The sequence below is a fragment of the Ursus arctos genome, unplaced genomic scaffold (assembly GCF_023065955.2).
Source record: "Ursus arctos isolate Adak ecotype North America unplaced genomic scaffold, UrsArc2.0 scaffold_36, whole genome shotgun sequence".
Lineage (NCBI taxonomy): Eukaryota > Metazoa > Chordata > Mammalia > Carnivora > Ursidae > Ursus > Ursus arctos.
In genome coordinates this window covers 20586937-20608098 of record NW_026623050.1, presented here as the reverse complement: position 1 = coordinate 20608098, position 21162 = coordinate 20586937, and the positions used below count along the sequence as shown (strand labels likewise).

Genomic DNA, 21162 nt, shown 5'->3' with positions numbered 1-21162 from the left:
CATGCATATATACATACATATAGAACTGGGGTCTGCAGAGGGGGAGTAAGACCATCACTGGGGCCCTTTCTTTATATCCTGAAAAACAGTAGAGGGAAAGAAAACCACAGTGTTACCTGGAAGCTGGACTCTATCAAAATGTAAAAGCACGGACACCAGTGACTAGCTCCTGGAGGCCTGCCTAGAATGAGAAAGAATTATCTCTAGAAATATCAACACTTCAAGACTTATCTCCACTTTGGAAATACATGAGACTAAAAATAGTCTCTTGAGTCTCTCTACCTTTTATTCATCAGGCACGCTCACACCATTTGTCTTCTTTCTCTCCTTTCTCATTCAGCTCCATCAATACCAACCTCACTTGATTCCAAACACAGAGTGACGTGTCTGTGTCCAGTGAGAACCATGTCTTTGTTTCCATTGAGATATCTGTAGAATCTCACCATTCTCACTGCCACCACCCAGTTCTGTCATTCCTATTTAAACCGCCTGTTGGTCTTTTGACTTGAGGCTCTCCTTTTTTCACTCTATCCTGTGTATCCATGCCTGATTGATTTCTCCCAAACACGGCTATTATCAGGACTGCAGTTGTCCTTTGCTCAAAAATTTTCAATGACGTCTTAATTTGTGTCATGGTACAAATCTGCTTTCTCACTACTCTCCTCCCACTTTTCCATGATCCCTTATCTTCTGCAGCAGTTAATCCTGGCTGTTTCCTTACAATCCTGTGAACAGAAGCTACACATTTCTTCTGTGCTTGCTTGCTTCCTTTTACCAGGGATGTCTTCTTTTCTCACCTTCCATCTAAACCCAACTGAGCCTTCAAAACTTAATTCAAAACCAATCCCTGTAAAGGCTTTTACCTGTCTAATCTGTCTTTCTTGACTTCCCTATTTGAAGTTTGTGCTACAAAAATGGTATGTGATTAAGTATCATTAATTGTTTATTTTTGTTTCAATTGTGTTAATTTTTTTCCCCTCCAAATAGGTTGTAAGTTTCTTGAGAGCTTATTTATAATTTCATCCTGGGAGAGACCAGATTCCCTGAGCTAGACAACTGTCAGTGGTTTTTCCACAATTATTGCCTAAATTATCTCTGTGCTGGTTAAATTGGGTCGGTCTTATGTCTGGGCAGGAGTTCAAGTGTGATAAGTAATATCTAGCATAATGTTATTTCCAAGTACAGTGCAGTATAATAGTACCCGTCCTTATTCTAAATTTGTCAAACTTTATCTTATAGCTATTTCTGCATTTGAGATTCAGCCAGTTTCTACTGAGGTCCAAGAAGGTGGAGTTGCTAGATTTGCATGCAAGATTTCCTCAAAGCCTCCTGCAGTCATAACATGGGAGTTAAATCGGACGACTCTACCTGTAACTATGGACAGGTAAATGCAGCCTTTGTCTTTGGGGATGATGCAGGTGTAATGAAGGTGTCATGAGACTTACAGGGGTAAAGACCATTATGGAGCTTATTTTCATTTACAGTAGCATTTACCAACCTCTTAAAGACATTTCAGACTTAGGGAAAGAATTAGATCATCAGTCTCTGGCACATAGGGAATAATTTCTGATTTTTGGCCTAGATCATAATTCAAATAACATCTTTTCCAACCATAGGACCACCTGAGCACTTGCTTTGCAGCCCAAGGATTTAGGAAACCAAATTAGACTTTCAGTGCTGGCAATAGCAGTTCTACTGTAGGGGTCTCCCATATACACTGGTAGCTGCCCACTTCTGTCTCTGCCTCCCACTTCCAATCTCCTCTCGGCTACACACACACACACGCACACACGCGCACACATACCTAGTGCCCTGCAGGTGGTTGAAATTTAAGGATCAAGAACTTACTAGCTACTTCATAAAGTTTGATTCCTATCCTAATGAGTAACAGTATTCCAAAGTAGGTAAAAATCATTTGCTAAAATCTCAGGATACTGAGGGTGGAAGAAGTTATTCGAGAAAGTGTTTTTTGTTTTTTTTTTAAACTTAGATTCAGGTGCATCTTGGAGAATACATCTATATTAATAGACAAGAAATCAGGATTTGAAAAATCATGCTAGGTTCTAGACCACCAGTTACATAAGCCATAATGTCCGATGTGACTTTGTATAAAATTAGACTGGTCGATTTCACAAAGCACACACCGCAGAGCAATGTTTTGGAGAGCTGTAGAGACCCAAATAAAAACAATTGAATCAAGCTAATATTTTAAATGGTCTTTAAAATACTGCATCATCTTGGGGCGCCTGGGTGGCACAGTGGTTAAGCGTTTGCCTTCGGCTCAGGGCGTGATCCTGGAGTTATGGGATCGAGCCCCACATCAGGCTCCTCAGCTATGAGCCTGCTTCTTCCTCTCCCACTCCCCCTGCTGTGTTCCCTCTCTCGCTGGCTGTCTCTATCTCTGTCGAATAAATAAATAAAATCTTTAAAAAAAATAAAATAAAATAAAATACCGCATCATCTGGCACTTTGAAAAGGTTGAATATATTAATCCTAGAATACATGTGGAAATAAAATACGAAGTCTTCTACAAAGAATTTAATCATCTTCTCGCAGCAGGATAACTGCCCTACCAACAGGAGTGTTGCAGATCTATGATGTTGGCCAAAGGGATGCTGGAAATTACCGTTGTGTTGCCTCTACTGTAGCCCACAGACGTAAAAGTATGGAAGCCTCTCTAACAGTAATTCCAGGTACCACACAGAAGTGATTTCAGCTTTTCCTGGCCTAGCTGTTAATTTTTCTTCTGTGGCTGTAATAGTATGCCATAGAACAGTACTTTCATTTCATTTAGGTTGTCGTAATCTAGTTGGAAATGGTCATCTTTATCCATATTAGGCACCTCTTCTTTCACAGGCCAGCTTTTTTTATGTTATGTCAACATCTTAAAGAAAGAATGAATATTTGTTTTGTAAATAGTTCCCTTTTGTTTTTGTTTTTTTTAGTTTTTTTAGATTTTTATTTATTTATTTGAGAGAGAGAGAGAGAGTGTGCCCAAGCAGGGCGAGGGGTAGAGGGAGAAGCAGGCTTCCCTCTGAGCAGGGAACAGCCTGATGGGGACTCGATCCCGGGACCCTGGGATCATGATCTGAGCCGAAGGCAGACGCTTAACGACTGAGCCACTTAGGTGTCTCTCACTTTTGTTTTTAAAATATAAAATGAAGGGGTGCCTGGGTGGCGCAGTCGTGGCTCAGTTGTTAAGCGTCTGCCTTCGGCTCAGGGCGTGATCCTGGCGTTGTGGGATCGAGCCCCACATTAGGCTCCTCCGCTGGGAGCCTGCTTCTTCCTCTCCCACTCCCCCTGCTTGTGTTCCCTCTCTCGCTGGCTGTCTCTCTCTCTGTCAAATAAATAAATAAAAATCTTTAAAAAAATATAAAAAATACAATAAAAAATAAAATATAAAATGCAAAAAGAGAGAAACAATTACCCATTTCCACCAAAATTGTCCATTGTCAGTAGAGATATATTTGTTTCCAGTTTGGTATTTTTTTGTTTGTTGTTTGAAGAAAAATTATAATTTTCATTTGTAAAAATGATACATGCTTATTATGAAGAGTAATGTCTATGAAAATATAAAAATAAAAATTTTTACATTAAACAATGTAAAAAAGTACAGATAGAAGTTTAAAAATATCCCCAATTCTAATACCTAGAAATTATCATTGTTAACATTAAAGGAACATAATTTTCTATATTTTGCCATACAGGAATATTGTTAGAAGGGAAACTAGCTAAAGAGATGAATATGAAGAAAGAAATATATATCTTATTAAAATGGAATTACACATAGATACTAGTTTTTATTTTTAAATAATTTAAATTTACTTGAATATAGTGGAGGAAAATCTGGACTATCACTAAACATTCATATTTTTTATTTCTCACAAGATTCCTAAAAGATCGTTGAAGTTCAAAAAAAATCTCTTTGGAAAACACCGAGAAACTGAAATTACTTTTTTAATCTATGTTTTAATATCAGGTAGTATCTGTTAGCTTCCTAGTTTGAAAGATTAAAGACAAAAGCACTCCCACACTTTTCTTCTCCCCACTGTCACATAAATTCTTAACAAGATTAGCAAAAGGATTAAATGAATGTTTGAGCCTCAATTAAAAGTGAATGATATGGAAACAACCTAAATGTCCATCAACTGAAGAATGGACAGATAAAATGTGTTCTATCCATATAATTAAATTCTGTTATTATTGCTCAATAAAAAGAAATGAAATACTGGTACACGTTGCAACACAGATGAATCTTGAAAACATTATTCTAAGTGAAAAGAAGGCAGTTACAAAAAGACCATATAATATATGGTTCCTTTGTTATGAAATGTCTAGAATAGGAAATCTGGGGAGACAGAAAGATTAGTGGTTGCCAGGCTGTGGGGAGAGGAGATTGCTAATGGGTGTGGTGTTTCTTTTTGGGGTTCTAAAATTGATTATGGTAATAGTTGCACAACTCTGAAAATACTAAAAATCACTGAATTCCTTAAAATGGTGAATTATATATTATATGCGTTATATCTCAATAAAGTTATTTTTTAAGTGAGAAACTTAAGGATATTTTAACTTGTTTCACTTCCTATATCTTATTTGTGATTTATTTTCATATTGTGCCTTTTCCTCCTCAAAGCTAAAGAGTCTCATTCCTTCTACACACCAACCATTATAGCAGGCCCACAGAACATAACAACGTCTCTTCATCAGACCGTTGTTTTGGAATGCGTGGCCACGGGAAATCCCAAACCAATCATTTCTTGGAGCCGCCTTGGTAAGTTTTCTCAGGGAAAAAAGTCTTTAAACTTTGTGCCTTCTAATGAGACTGATAAAATGTTTATTTTATATACAAAACACATGTTTGTCATGTAAGTGGCTTTTTAACTTTTTTGGCATTTCAGTGTGTAGAGAAAAAGGTTTTGTATAGCGAATTTTGAACTTTTTATGATACGATTAGATAGTGATCTTTTGACATGATTTTAGATCTTATGTTACATTATTTTGACTGAAGTTTTCTCTTGGAAATAGATCACAAGTCCATTGATGTCTTTAATACTCGGGTACTTGGAAATGGTAATCTCATGATATCCGATGTCAAGCTGCAACACGCTGGAGTGTATGTTTGCCGGGCCACAACCCCAGGCACGCGCAACTTTACAGTTGCCATGGCAACCATAACTGTCTTAGGTATGTTTTATTTCATTCTGCATTCAGGAGAATCTTGTATTTTAACATTTGTTTTATCTCATTCATCACTTCTACCTTTCTTGAGTTTTGTAGTATTGATATGAAATACTGTAATCCAACAATGAATTTTAGGAGAAAATTAAGTCTCTGGGTTAAAATTTAACTGTCATGCTGAAGTCACCATCCCGTTTGCCTGCATACCATTATGTTCCTTCTTATTTAAACATCCCTTTTAAGTCTTTGTTACCCAGCCACAAATCACATATCCACTCACCAATCTAAAATTTTAATCTGTTGGTTGTATGCACTCATGAGTGGCTATATATTATTGGGCTTAGTTAAGCAGGATTATAGTATACATATTTTTAGTGTGTTGACACAGAGGGTCTCATAGGGAAAACCTTGGGGGAGTGGACATCTAAATGAGCAGTGCTGAGAAAAGGCATCTGGATAATTATATGTAGAGCGTAGATTAGAGGCTCAGAATGTTAACTATGTTCAAGGATGGGACTTGAGTCATTTGCCATACTCTTTCTTGACTCTTTGTATCATTCCTGTTGGGGACAAGGAAATTTTTTTCTTTTCTTTTTTCTTTAAAAATAGCTCCTCCTTCATTTGTTGAATGGCCAGAAAGTTTAACAAGGCCTCGAGCTGGCACTGCTCGATTTGTATGTCAAGCAGAAGGAATCCCCTCACCCAAAATGTCATGGTTGAAAAATGGGAGGAAGATACATTCAAATGGGAGAATTAAAATGTACAACAGGTGGGCTATGTTACTTTGCTACTATTTTAGATAAGATATAATAGCTTTAGTAATTGTTATGTGAACTGGTTATAATATCAAATATCTAAATTATCTTGGTATTTTAAACTTAAATAAATAAGAAATTAAGATTATAACATCAGCATGCCATAGATAGTTTTGTATTTTATATGTGGATCATGGAAGTGGTAGATTATAATGAAATAAATGTTGGACAGTCCCCCCTAGACCTGGGTTCTAGTCCTGATAAGCTAATAGCTAAGTTCTTAGCAAGCATATTAACCCATATTAACCCAAGCATATAACCTCCATAAAAAGAGAAAATTAGAAGGAAATATTCAAATCTCAAGGAATTTTTCCACAAGTCAAACTTAATGATTTTAAGAACTCATTTTTATTAGTATAAATATGAATTTTCTTATAACATTGCCATATGTTTAACAAAACGTTAAAATTTTTGGTGGATCTGAATTTATGTAACATTGCAATATTATATAAATTAGAAGCTATTACAGAGTAATATACTTTCTTATAAAAGCCAAATTTTCAAAAAGAGATTAGTCTCTCACCTAAAGCAAACAGGGTTTGGATATCACTATTACTTAATTAAACTCAGAAAATAAGAGTAATTTTAAGCAACTCATAGATATTTCAGTACGGTTGACTACACAGTTTTTTGTCACTTTAAATGAGAGTGAACTTAGCAGTAGTTTAACTTTATTTTTACATCATTCTTAGGATTTTTCATGAAAATATTTTTTTCTTTCCTCAGTAAATTGGTAATTAACCAGATTATTCCTGAAGATGATGCTATTTATCAGTGCATGGCTGAGAACAGCCAAGGATCTATTTTATCTAGAGCCAGACTGACTGTAGTAATGTCAGAAGACAGACCCAGTGCTCCCTACAATGTACATGCAGAAACCATGTCAAGTTCAGCGATCCTTTTAGCTTGGGAGAGGCCACTTTATAATTCAGACAAAGTCATCGCTTATTCTGTGCACTACATGAAAGCAGAAGGTAAGCAGTTTGAGGAGTATTTTATTTTTAACTGCTACTTGCTGTCAGTAATTTCAGTATGAATGACATCTTACATAGCCAGAAAATATTTTTGAGGCTTTATGGCATTTATCTCTTTTAATAAAATAATCTGTTACCTGCATATCGGTTTTTGCTAAACGTTTTTATTATTGTATACTTTCTATATATAAGTATAGTGTAAGATTTTTATGTTTAGAAATAAGTACCATCTCTGCCGGCTAAAAATTACAGAATGGTGGAGTAATGAATTTCATTCCAGCCAAGATGTAAATCCTTTAGCTAAGACTTAATATACCAATTTAAGTATGCAGTTACATAGGAACAATGGTGTAATTGGTTCATAAAATAATATGGTGAATTATGGTCACTATAGCATGTTATTTTCAAGGGGGGAAGTAAACATCAGATCCCCTTCAGTTGATTTTATATGTTTTGAATGTTTCCTGAAAACATTTAGAACTCTGAATATTGAACAGGATTCTCTTTGTTGATATGTCATTTTTTACATAAAAGTAGAAATGAAATCTGTCTTGAAATTTTTATTCAGAACTATTCCATTTTTTGCAATCTTTTTTGCCCTAGTATTTTCTTTGGGGGAAAAAAAATAGAGGGGAAGGAAAAGCTACTTAGAAATCCTAGAGATTTCTCTACTGATCTCTCACAGAAACCACAGAAGTTTCCAAATTTTAGTTGTGCGCATGGTCTAGATTTTATGCAGTAGACATTAAAACAAATCCCAGCACCCAAAAAATGATGGTATGATAAAATTGTCCATAGAAACAGGTGGTTTGTTGTTGTTTGTTTTTTTGTCCTTTGAAGTAGTATTTTGAAAAGGAATATTTTGAATTTAAATCAGGGGTTGTGTTAGCAAGAAGAATGAAAGTCTAACTGAGCATGTTGGAGTATGTTAATTCCCTTCTTAGTGATTTAGGAACGTAAAAGGAATGCTGGTTTTGGTGGAGACCACTCTTGTTCCCTATTGTGGCTGTTTCATTAGAGCCTCCACATGCGGCTCAGTGGTCTATTCAAGGACAGAACAAGGCTTTTTAATTCGAACTCAAGGACCTTGTTTGGTAGGTCAGAAATCGTACTGTGCAGTTCCTAATTAACGAGCCATTAGCCAGTCTGTTGTGAAATGGCTGTAATCTTGTCTAATTAAAATGCTATCAAGTTAATTCAGAAATGTGGGAAAACTTAATAGTGGAATTTGCCTTCTGTTTTGTTTATAAATCCAGTGCGGGGGAGAAGGGCCTTGGTCCTCAGAGCGTTTTGATGAAGTTGACGTGCGTTTACCGCGCATTGTTCGCAAAGCACGGGAGCTGCCTGTGTGCTGCTTTCACGTTACAGATTTGCGCTGTTGGAATTAAATCCCACAAAGACAAAGTCTCTTCTATACCTTGCCATGCATATTTTATTAAGAATTGCTGAGACATTTTTTTTTTCCTCTTTGGGGGGAAAAAAGTTCATTGTGGAACAAAGTGTTTTGAAGCACGTTCTCTGCCTCCCAGTTCTTTTGCTTTCAGTATAAATAAAAAGAACGACTTGTGTCAGTCAAATTTAATAGACTCTCCAGGGCCAAAATGAGATCTTTTGCAGGACAACTTTTGGTTTGGTTTGTTTTTATAAAGCATAGAGCCATTGCATTCCCTACTGTCTCTCCATTTATGTTTAAAAGGAAAAAGAAGCCATGAGTTTAAGCAAGTAAAGCATACACTGTTACGAACTACAGCGTTCTGTAGCGTTAAGCTCTGTTGTGTTACTGCTGTACATTGTCTGTGCTGTGGGTTTTGACTGGCTACCAACACAAATTTAGAAGAGGTTAATTATTTTCAGTTTGATTTATTAGGGAAGAATTCAAACTACTGATTTATAGCAAGACATAGATACTTTCAGAAGTCACTTTTTTTCTGAAAGAGTCACAAAAGATAATAGAGATTAGGTGGGAAGGTCAGTGTGTCACAGTAAGGGAAATTGGTCTTGTTCATTTTATTTTGAATATTCCTGGTTTCTAAACATGGATTCTTTAATCTAGGTTTAAATAATGAAGAGTATCAAGTAGTCATCGGAAATGATACAACTCATTATATTATTGATGACTTAGAACCTGCCAGCAATTATACTTTCTACATTGTGGCATATATGCCGATGGGAGCCAGCCAGATGTCTGACCATGTGACACAGAATACTTTAGAGGATGGTAAGAAAACACAGTCCGCGTCATTATTTAAGTGTGAACATTAATATGTTTAATCCATTTCAATGAATAAATGTGTTTTAAATTAGGAAAAATACCCTCTTTTTGGCTAAAAAGATAAAACAGGTGCAGTAACCAGTTGGCTAGTTTGCCATTTCAAATTTGACCCTCACTTTTTGACAATAACATGATAAGGATAAAGAGTTTTTATAACTTATAATGTGTACCATAAATTTTAATAATAAAATTCTTATATTGTGTTTTTCAAGTTTCCTAGTTTAAATTGTAAATACATTGACTTTTTAAAAATATTTTTCCGACATTGCAAGTTTTCTTTGAGTGGAACAAAATGTGAAATTTTCTAAGCATGAGTAAATATAATGAGTAAATATATAATGAACAGAGGTCAGAGTTCTTGGACCTCTGAAACTGGGAGTTTTTGAAATTTAGCAAACTGTCAGTTAATAAATATTCTTAAAAAATCAGCAGTTAGTCTACTTTTAGGTATAATATGTTTATTCTGCTTAAGGAGGAAAGTAAGAGTTGTTCAGTTTGATAATGGACCCTGAGTTGGAAGCTGAGTTGTAGTCCTTTGAGGGCAGGCCTCCATGTATTCTTATAATGGTGGAGAGCCCATCCATTAGGAAAGTCCTCAGACGGACTCTTCTCCTCTGATTCATCATCTCTCTCTCTCCAGGGGCTCTTTAGAATGCCCATTTTAGTACCCTTCACTGGGAAAAGGGAATGATTTAACATATGCTTAATTATACTATTCTTTGTTTTCTCATCCTCACAAAATGGTCCACCCTTAGTTTTCAAAACATCTTTTTTGAAGCATTTTTTTATTTATTTGAGAGCAAGAGAGACAGCATGAGCGGAGGGAGGGGCAGAGGGAGAGGGAGAAGCAGACTCCCTGCTGAGCAGGGAGTCAGACAGCGGGCTCCATCCCAGGACCCTGAGATCGTGACCTGAGCCGAAGACAGACTGTTAAATGACTGAGCCACCCAGATGCCCTTCAGAACATTTTTATGTAAATGATTTCCATATCATTTTCTTTGTTCATATGGTCCCAGATCTCTTACTTACATCTCTATTATGCCACTTACTTAGATGTTTATAAAATCAGAGTTTGACTAAATGAAAAAAAAATTACTGATCTGGATACTCAATTCCAAATTCAGTTTTCATTTAAGAGTCTGTTCTGTTTTAGGGGCACCTGGGTGGCTCAGTCGTTAAGCGTCTGCCTTCGGCTCAGGTCATGATCCCAAGGTCCTGGGATCAAGTCCTGCATCAGGCTCCTTGCTCAGGGGGAAGCCTGCTTCTCCCTCTCTGTTTCCCTCTGTCCCTCCCCCTGCTTGTGTGCTCACTCTCTCTCTCTCTCAAATAAATAAAATCTTAAAAAAAAAAAAAAGAGTCTGTTCCATTGTAGAGTGCATCACAGTATGTATGACCTCTCGAGTTCTCATCACATTGAACGAACTCTGACATGCATACGTAAGGTGAAACGCAGGCTGGGGGGAATGCTGTTTTGGAGTTTGTGGGGGGTTTTTTGGTGTATGAGGTGTATTCCTCCCTATCCTTAAAGAAAAGGAGTCTAACCATAGCAAGCAACTTGTTAAAGCTTGCCAATTCCAGTTGTGATCTCAAAGTTTTTTTCCTTTAAACCTTTTCTTACTCTAACTTTTTTACTTAAGTTTCATTTTATTTCCTGAATAACACAGACTTCTGACCCTGCTTTTCACATTTCTACACCAGTTTCTCCCCATTTCCTAAGCCCATACTTCTCAGACGGAGATGTGTGGGTGTCATAGGGCACAGCAGCGTGCAGCAGATACAACTAACACTTGTGGAAGGCTTGCCCCTGCCTGTTCTAAAAACCTTCTCTCCATTATCTCACTTAATCCCTACATAACCCTGTGATAGAAGAACTATTGTTATATAAGACATAGTAAAGGAGAGGGGATAAGAATGTGGGCTTTGTTCAGTCTGCCTCCATCTGCTTCTTCACTAACGACCTGTGTGACCTTGGGCAAGTGATTTGACCTCTTTGTACCTCAGTTTCCTCAACTATAAAGTAGAAGTGATCGTGGTACTTCCTTTGTTTTTTGTGAGAATTCATGAGTTTATACACATCAAGAACTCAGAAATGCTTACTTAATAAATTGATTTTTTTCTTTTCCACCTATTATTTCCTTCATGCAACAAATATTCATTGAGTACCTGCTGTGAGTTATTCAATATTTAGTAGTGAACAATAGAGAAAAAAATCGTCCCAGATTTCATGGAGTTTACTTCCTAGTGGGAGAGGGGGCGGAGGAACAATAAACAAGATAAACAGTCCATTATGTAATTATATGCTATGTGGGATATTGATAAGTATCTAGGAGAAGGGGAAAAAAGCAGGGAAAAGGAGTATGAAATGTCGGGAGGGTTTGAGACTTGAGACAGGGTCACCCAAGAAGGGCTCACTGAGTAGGTGACATTTGAATGAAACCTGAAGGAAGTGAAGGTGCGGGAGCTGGTGAGGCAGGTGACTGGGAGGGCGGGGATGCATGCTTGGCAGAGGAAACGAACATTGCTAACGGCTGGAGTGGAGGGAAAAAGTGGAAAGCAGTAGGAGGTTGGGGCATAGAATCCATAAGGAGCCAACCCTGTAAGTACATGGGGCTCTGTATGAAGTCACAGTGAAGACTTGGGCTTTTACTTTTAATGACACTTTGCTTCCTTTGGCTCTCTGTGCTGGATCCTTCTTATTATTTTTCCTTCTTTTTTTCTGGTTTGTGATCTACTCGCCCGAAAACCTCTGCTAGGGCTAGAAGTATCTCTCCCTTATTATGTTGTGTGTTGGTCTTGAGAGAATTCAGTAAACACTGGTGTGCTCATTGACCGTTTTGATTCTAAATATTCATAAGCAACCTGTTTTCTTGTATGACTAGTTCCCCTGAGACCTCCTGAAATTAGTTTGACGAGTCGAAGTCCCACCGATATCCTCATCTCCTGGCTGCCGATCCCAGCCAAATACCGGCGGGGCCAGGTGGTCCTCTACCGCCTGTCCTTCCGCCTGAGTACTGAGAATTCCGTCCAAGTTCTAGAGCTCCCGGGGACCACGCACGAGTACCTTTTGGAGGGCCTGAAACCCGACAGTGTCTACCTGGTGCGGATCACTGCTGCCACCAGAGTGGGGCCAGGAGAGTCATCCGTGTGGACCTCACATAGGACACCCAAAGCTACAAGTGTGGAAGGTAAATTTCTCAACACTATCGAGGAAGAATAATTTTACTTTTTTAAAGTTTACTTTTATAAAATCTATGTTTAAATGGTGTTTTATGAATGAAACTATCATGGACTTTACTGGAAAAAATTTTAAACTTCTTGTGGCATAGTCCCTTTTGACATAGAGCGAGCTCAATAGTGTGTAAGACTCTTGGTTATGCTGTGAGTTTGCTTAGCAAGTTCTTCATAGGTGGGTGAGTCCAAATCACACTGAATTACCAAAAGTTATATATTAATAAAGTCCTCATTAATATTATTGCCATATATTTTTAAATCATCAGTGAATAGAAAGACAATAGACTAGGAAGTCCTAGATCCTCTTCTTTTAATAATATGAAATGTAACATGACTGGGGTTTTTGTTGTTTATTGATTAATAATAATGCCTGTTCTACACAGAGGAATATTGGATGGTCAAAATTGGAAGTACTCCTTGTCTCTTTGAAAAAAAATTAAAATATACAAATAAAGATGGTATCATGTTCTTATTTATATACCTTAGGGTTTTTTTTTTAGGTAGTATTTTATATTTTTAATTCTATCTCAAAGTTTAATATCATCGTGCAGTTTTGAAAGTTAAGTTAAAATGTAATTGCTTGGAATTGCACTTTTTTGCAGCCATTGGTTTAAAACTGGGTGTGTTTGTATGAATTATGGATTTTTTATGCATACATTTCTGTGGCGGATTTTTCTAGCCCCCAAGTCTCCAGAGTTACATTTGGAGCCTCTGAACTGTACCACCATTTCTGTGAAGTGGCAGCAAGATGCTGAGGACACAGCCACCATTCAGGGCTACAAGCTCTACTACAAAGAAGAAGGACAGCAGGAAAATGGACCCATTTTCTTAGATACCGGTGACCTTCTCTACACTCTCAGTGGCTTAGGTGAGTGAGCCTGCACTGCACTTTCCTTTTTTCCTTCCTCTCTGATCGGTTGGGAAAAGAGTTTTTGGATATAGGGCAGAAGACCTGACTTACTGACAACAAGAGAATTACCTTTAGGATATCACGTGTGTACCCTACTGCTTAAGTCCGTGCTGGTCTTCGACTCACCATCGTGAGCTCACTGACAAGGTGTCGGATCACTGTGGTATCTTTCTATCTTTCCCCCACCTCTGGGCATCTGCTTTTCTTTCTACAGTTCAGTTCTGGTAGAATGAGGTCTGACCAATTATTGTGATTATATAGTGTACGTAAAATAGCAATATCACCAAATGAGCAGAAAATAGACAACGATTCACTTAGAAATGGCCTGAGGGTACTATGTAGGTGCGTTTTTTCACATGTAAAGTATATTTAAATTACGTACAAAATAATGCTCTTACCGATGACCCGTGTCACTATACATATTTATTTTTCTAGCTTTAACACAGACACACCAGAGAAGAAGCACTCAGCCTTGTCTTTGGGTTTATCACAGTTCCGAAAGACACTGTTTTATTCTCCGTTCGTCCTGTCTTTGCTGAGGGAAGAATTTCATAATGTGACCATGTTTAATGGAAAGTGAGGAAACTTATGTCTACAATAAGTACAGGGGTATGAACAGACATATACTCAAGGGGTAAACTGCAAATTCAGTTATTCCTTAGTTATTTGTTAAAGCAGCAACTTTAAATATGATCCCCAACGAAATTCCTACTGAACTGTTACAGCATCCTCTGCGCAGACTGGAATTTCACAGTGCTCTCTGGCCTTCCCCACCACAGACTACCCTTTGGAGCGCAGAAGGGAAAGGGGCGCGGCGATCCCCCTGGGGATAGCTCCATTTGCTTTCTGGCCTCACGGCACAACCTGTGAAAACAGCAGTGGTCCTGAGGCCCTTCGCAGTGACAAGCAGTGGTGGGAGTCTGTTTTTAGAGGCTGGGACATAGGACCCCATCCTCTGGTTCTTTGCTGTAGTTTTCCAGATGGCATTTTGCTTCTAATCTTATTGTCTTGGATTTTAATTTAATCTACATTTGCTTAAATAAATTTCACTATTGATCCCTGTCACACAGTTTTATAAATGAAGAGGAGAAGTTACATATGTTCCAGGGTGACCTTCCTTAAAACCATTGATGCAGAGGTGATGTTAGCCCAGCCTGTCACCAAAATCTGGAGCGTTTATCTCTAGCCATGACTTCTCAGTATGCTCTCCCTTTCTGTGTTCGTATCATTTATTTAGAAGAGTTGTAGTAAGTTATCAAGTAAGAAACAGGATTTGGGACAATTGCTGATGAAAAATCACACATCAAATACAGTATTTCCAGTTTCTTCACTGTTAAGGAACTATAAGCAGAAGATACAAGAAATAAATTCATAGAGCACTCTTCTTGAACACATAGGTAGCTTATTTTAAACAAATGAATAATTTATTGGGAAGAACAGAATAATGCTCTGCTTGTGAAAAGTTTAGAGAAACATCTTATTAAAACTTTGTCCATTAAAAACAATGCTTTGGGGGGCCTGGGTGGCTCAGTCGTTAAGCGTCTGCCTTCAGCTCAGGTCATGATCCCAGGGTCCTGAGGTTGAGCCCCGCATCAGGCTCCCTCCTCAGTGGGAAGCCTGCTTCTCTCTCTCCTGCTCCCCTTGCTTGTGTTCCCTCTCTTGCTGTCTCTCTCTCTCTCTGTCAAATAAATAAATAAAATCTTTAAAAAAAATAACAAAAACAGTGCTTTAGGAGCGCCTGAGTGGTTCAGTTGGTTAAGCATCTGCCTTCGGCTCGGCTCATGAACCCTGGGTCCTGGGATCGAGCCCCGTATTAGGCTCCCTGCTCGGCGGGAAGCCTGCTTCTCCCTCTCCCTCTGCTGCTCCCCCTGCTTGTGCTTTCTTGCTCTCTCTGTCAAGTAAATAAGTGAAATCTTAAAACAAAAACAAAACAGTGCTTTAAAATTTAAAAATTTCCTGTGAGTGCATATAAATATAAAGAAGACCCATTGATCTTTGTTGAAATTTTTTATAATCTCTAACTAATAGCTTTTAATACTATGAACTTTTATTTCCTTCTGTGTTTTTTAAACATAAATCACATCTATTACGGCCTGTGTTTTTATGTTGTAAAATCCTCTGTGTATACTATTTGGGATAATTCAGCTTAAAATCACTGTATAATGCATAAACTGGGAAATTATTTTCTTATAGTCAGTATGGCTCTCTATTAAAATAACTCCATGTTTCCTGACTGTGGAATTAGACTGAGTAATTGAGCTAATTGCAGTGCGGGGTAACAGGGGACTCTGTCTCAGCTGTAGGACTTTCTTGTTGGACAGCGGGTTCCACCCCCTGGAGGTGCCAAGCTAGGGCTGGAACGGGCTGACCAGCAGAGGCAGGTGTGTAGATCGAGGCATTGTACAGCTATTAACCTAGCTCACCTTCAAGATGCCTTTTAATCTTGAGAGCCCTTTTTTAGGAAGACGCCTTCGGGACCTAGCCGAGCGTATAGCAAGTTGAACGGGTATAACCGCTAAGCAGGCAAGTGTTAAGAGCGCTCACTGCTTTTCCTTCTTACTTTTGGCTATTGGGAGGGCAGTATGTTCTGTTAACTGGACAGCTGACCATCTGTGACCATTTTTAGCAAGAGCGTCTGGTGATAGCTGCCTGTTTAACAGAGAGTGATGTGTGCAGAGGGCAGTAGGTTAAGGGAACCCTATCTGTGTCTTGCATGGTGAATACTCTCTTTCACAGAGCTTTTGGACATTAAAGATGCTCTAACTAGAACTAGATTTACTAAGTGGACTTGGAAATGAAATTTAAATGCTTCTGTTTGCTGATTCAGTGTCAATTTGAGTAGCAAACTGATGTCTCAAAATTTCATTTTCATGCTAATCCCTTCTCTGATGCCCTAATACACATCCTTTTGTTACTTCTGGTAATTAAGTTTTCAACTAAAAAGTATGTTATTGGGACACATACAGTTCTTTGTTTCTGAAAGAGAGAAATGAATTTGTGTATTTCAATTCATTTAACAAGAATTTACAAATTATTTTTCTAAATAAGGCATTGTAGTACTAAATAAAAAGATTGAACAGCTGTGACCTCTGCTCAAAACAAGGAAAATTAAACTAAAAGATATTAACTTGATTTACTTTCCTGATTTTCTCCCAAAGTTCTGATTAACTAAATTTAATTGTACTTAGTAATGAAAGTTGTTTTACAACATTTTACTCTAAACCCTCAATGCTTAGTTCAAAGATGTAGAATGTTTTGTTTTTTTAAAGTGGCTGAAAAGATTCTCGTGGCTTTGTTAGAGTAATGTAAATATTGGTAGAGCAGGGGAAGTATTTTGATGTTGCTGGTTTGTTCTAGCTTAATGATTTGTAAATTCACAGTTTGCTTTTAATTAGAAATGGTTTGGGGGCTGGGAAAAAAGCATTTGGCTTGTGAGTTAATGTTTATGTGATTTGTTCTAAATTGTGGTTTGAGGTTTTCTTCAAGATTTGCATCTTTGTTGTGATTATTTTCACTCAATTTTTTTTTCTCCCTTGGCACTTCTCATGTTTACCTGTTTTAAGCAGAATTTTAAAACATTCGTTAAGTTTATCACACAATAAACTGAAGCAAAATTTATAGCACACTTGTATTCTCTGATAATAGACTGATTGAAATAATTCATTCCTTTTTTTTTGTCTGTTTCAGAAATTGGCTTCAAATTCTGAAGTTAGGGTTTCTAACTGGAAAGAGGACTGTTTTCATAAGCTGTCAGAAACTGCTTAATTGTTCAGTATTTATATAATAAGGGGGAAAGCGGGGATTATTTAAATGGTGCTGCTGTTTAGCGTTTGGGGCACTGGTAATCCGCGGCTTCTATTTTGCCAAAGAACGCGTGCTATTATATTTCACAGCAACCTTGATTAGTGAACATGAGATTTAGCACCAATTACAAAGATCCAAAATATTTAAGATCATTAGTAATGTTCCTGGATTCCTTGCACACCTTCAAAACTTACAGATTTTTGAGAAATCCGAAATTGGAACTCCCAGTTACTGTGGGGGAAATACGAGGCAAAAGAAACAGTCCCTGGGTAACAAGTAGTTTTAGAGTCTCTTAGCCAGTTTGTATAGAAGCTCGGTAAAATTAAGTCAGATTTCTGGGTGTTATCCTTGACCATAACAGAATAGGATTTGGTTGTGTGATTACATATCTGAGGAAAGAAAATCAAGAGCTACCACTGGTGAGCCAAACTCGGGTAGCTGGAGGGAGTTGTAATCTTTCCTTTAGTCAAGACAGGACCAGATTTTGTGGCATAAATGAGGCTACTTTTATCAGAGAGGGTTCATTGTGAACCTCACTATAATAGTGATTTTGTTTTGAAGAGAACGAGAATCACTCAGTTTACGAAATATGGAAGTCACGTTTTAAGGCAAGCCAAAGTCCTTTCAGAGACTCTGTTCCCTCATTCCTCTCACACAAGGAAGCCTTAGATAACACTCAGAAACATCTCTGGAAACAGGCTACAGGTGAAAATCCTTGTATTGCGGCTGTTTTGCAACTTTCTCACTGCACCCCTTAAGATAGAGTAAAAAACGACACCATATTTTATAAACAGATCTTCCTTTTTTTTTTTTTAAAGATTTTATTTATGTATTTGACAGAGATAGAGACAGCCAGTGTGAGAGGGAACACAAGCAGGGGGAGTGGGAGAGGAAGAAGCAGGCTCATAGCGGAGGAGCCTGACGTGGGGCTCGATCCCATAACGGCGGGATCACGCCCTGAGCCAAAGGCAGACGCTTAACCGCTGTGCCACCCAGGTGCCCCTAAACAGATCTTCCTGATTGTGTATAGTTTCGAGTATATCTTAACATACTGACTTTTAGCCTAAAAATTCATTTCAGATAATCTGGTACGTTGATGTCAACTACCAACTCAAATATCATTATAGATGCCAGGATTCTTCTGTTTTCTAAAGTATAATCAACAACGTAAGCATCATTAAGCACTCTGTCCAGATTAGTGTTGACTTCACAAAGTAGCATTGGTTTCTGTGAGATCACTTTGCATTTATTTGTTAACAGATCATTTTTAGAGATTGGTGGAGAAATTCCATTGTCATTATTGCTGTCATTTACCACAGGCAAGATAGTGGGGGACATACCTCGCATTTTTTTGCCTCTCTTCAGGTCGTCCTGTGCTTTATCACTGTTAAATTCCACCTTTAGTAGAAATACCTCCTCTGAACAGTGTCTGATTGTACTTTCTTTCCTCCCTTTCAAAAAATTTACAAAATAAATTCATTTAACTTACATGAATAATTTTGGAAACCACCTACTCTGTAGGCCAGAAAACTGACTGACAATGTGGGAGTACAAATTACAATAAAGGGAACATTGTAAAAGTATTGTATTTCACTTATTTCACTATTAATTATCTTTTAAGTTACCCTTTCTTGTGCTGTGTTTAAGCTGTTATCTAGCCAAAATATGTTGGAACGTCAACACAGATTTTAGGAAATACTCAACTATTTTTTCTTAATTTACTGGGAGAAAAAAAAACTTTTAAATATTTCTGCAGTATTTGAACATACCGCATATGATAGATACTCAGCTCAAACTTTAGAACCTTAATACTTAAAAAATTTTAAAAGCAATACCTCAAAAGAAATGGAGCATCCATTTCTTTAAAAATCCTGTTACTAAAATATACAGTTACTTTAAGACAGTAACAAAGGGAAAATTTTCATTTGCCAATTTGCAACTACCTCCCTTTAAAGACAAATGTCTACAGATTTGTGAAACTGTAAGAACTATACAAAAGTTACAGTGCTGGTACATCTGGTAATCTTTCCTTAAATTCTTTCTCTTGAATGAAAGGTTGTCTGCCATTCTAAAAATATTTTTGATACTCCCTGGATGAAATCGGAGATAATCTCTTTCATTTGGAAAAATCTTCCCCAGCTTTTAAGTCTCAACCCTCTGGGAATCCTCTTGTGACCTCAAATGGTGTCAGTCATTCCCATGGTACCTCATTTATAATGCTCTGTTATAGGAGCCACTTGGCACTGACAGTTAAAAGAAAAATATCCGTGAAGTAAATTTTATGTCTGTTGACTGACATTAGCTCTGTAACGTATTAACAAATTAAATCCTGGTTATTTGCCTAATCTTTTAGATAGGGATAATAATAATAACAGCCATTTTAGAACATTAGGAAGTTTAAATGAAATAATTTACATAAAAGTTAGCACAGTTTCTAGAAAACTGCACCGTAAGTCCTCAACAAATGTTAGCTGTTGTAACTGTTTTTAAAATTGTTCTTCTCCTAGCATGGAGCCTGGAAATCTGTATTTAAAAAATTTTTTTTGTCATGTGATTTACCATGATCAATAGATCTGGAAACCAGGGCTTCTTGAACTATAATGTCTACACCCAGAGATCTTGTTAAGATGCAGATTTTAATTTAGTAGGTTTGGGTGAGGGAGGGCTAAAATCTTTGCATTCCTACCCACTTTGAGAAGCAATATCTAGACCAGGGGTAGGCAGACTTTTTCTGTAATGGGATGGATAGTAAATATTTTAGGCATTGTGTGTGCTGTGGACTGAATGTTTATGTCCTCATCGAATTCATATGTTGAAGCCCTAACCCCTGGTGTGACTGGATATGGAAATACGGCCCTGGAGTAGGTGATAACTGTTAAGTGAGGTCATAAGGGTAGGGCCCTAATATGATAGGCAGGTGCCCTTATAAGAAGAGGAGGAGAAGCAGAGCTCTCTCTCTACCATGTGAGCGAGGACTCAGTGAGCAGGTGGTTATCCCCAAGTCAGGAAGAGTGCTCTCATCAGAAACGAAACACTGCCAGCACTTGATCTTGGACTTCCCAGTTTCCAGAACTGTCAGAAATTAATTCCTGTGGCTTAAGCCATCCAGTCTATGGTATTTTCTTGTGGCAGCCGGAACAGAATTATACCGCGGGCCATAAGATCGACCACAAGTATTCGTTCTGCCACTGTAGCACAAAGGCAGCCAGGGGAAATACAAAAATGCATGGATATGGTTATGTTCCAATAAAACTTTATTTATGGACCCTGAAGTTTGAGTTTCATGTATTTTTGATGTGTCACAAAATATTATTTAAAATTATTTTCTGACAACTTAAAAATATAAAAACCATTTTTAGCTGTCAGGCTGACCCAAAGGCCGTGGACCATAATACTATATTTTAGCAATTCCACGTGTAGACTCTAGTTAGTCTTTGTTTTAAAGTCTGTTTTGGGGGCGCCTGTGTGGCTCAGTCAGTTAACCATCTGCCTTTGATTCAGGTCATGATCCCAGGGTCCTGGGGTCGGGCTCCCTGCTCGGTGGGGAGCCTGCTTCTCCTTCTCCCTCTGCAGATCCCCCTCCTTGTGCTCACTCTCCCTCTCTTTCTGTCAATAAATAAAGTCTTAAAAAAATATAGTCTATTTTATCTGACATAAGTATGGCTACTCCAGCTTTCTTTTAACTTCCATTTGCATGATAGATGTTTCTCCATCCCCTCACTTTCAATCAGCTGTTGTGTTTAGGTAGGGTCTTTTGTCTCATGCCAGCTGTAGCCTCTGGTGTTCTTGCTCTTGAAAGCGTGGTCCCAGGATCAGCAGCAAAATCTGGAAGTTTGTTGAAACGCTGAATTTTAGGCTTCCCTTGTCCCCTCTCCAGATCTTCTGAATCAGAATCTCTATTTTAACAGGATTATTAGGTGATTAGGATGCACATGGAAGCTTGGGAAACACTGGAGTAGACCATTCTCGGATACTTTC

General features: G+C 37.8%; 1 protein-coding gene across 1 annotated transcript in view; it reads left to right on the top strand.

Annotated features, from left to right (window-relative positions):
* PRTG (protogenin) overlaps nt 1-21162 on the top strand; it is a 119026-nt gene that overhangs the window by 57299 nt on the left and 40565 nt on the right. Inside the window, exons 4-12 of the mRNA XM_057306159.1 lie at nt 1240-1384; nt 2557-2693; nt 4634-4771; nt 5026-5184; nt 5788-5947; nt 6720-6967; nt 9021-9185; nt 12119-12424; nt 13150-13338. Coding sequence (XP_057162142.1) covers nt 1240-1384; nt 2557-2693; nt 4634-4771; nt 5026-5184; nt 5788-5947; nt 6720-6967; nt 9021-9185; nt 12119-12424; nt 13150-13338 — 1647 coding nt within the window. The remainder of the gene's footprint in view (nt 1-1239; nt 1385-2556; nt 2694-4633; nt 4772-5025; nt 5185-5787; nt 5948-6719; nt 6968-9020; nt 9186-12118; nt 12425-13149; nt 13339-21162) is intronic.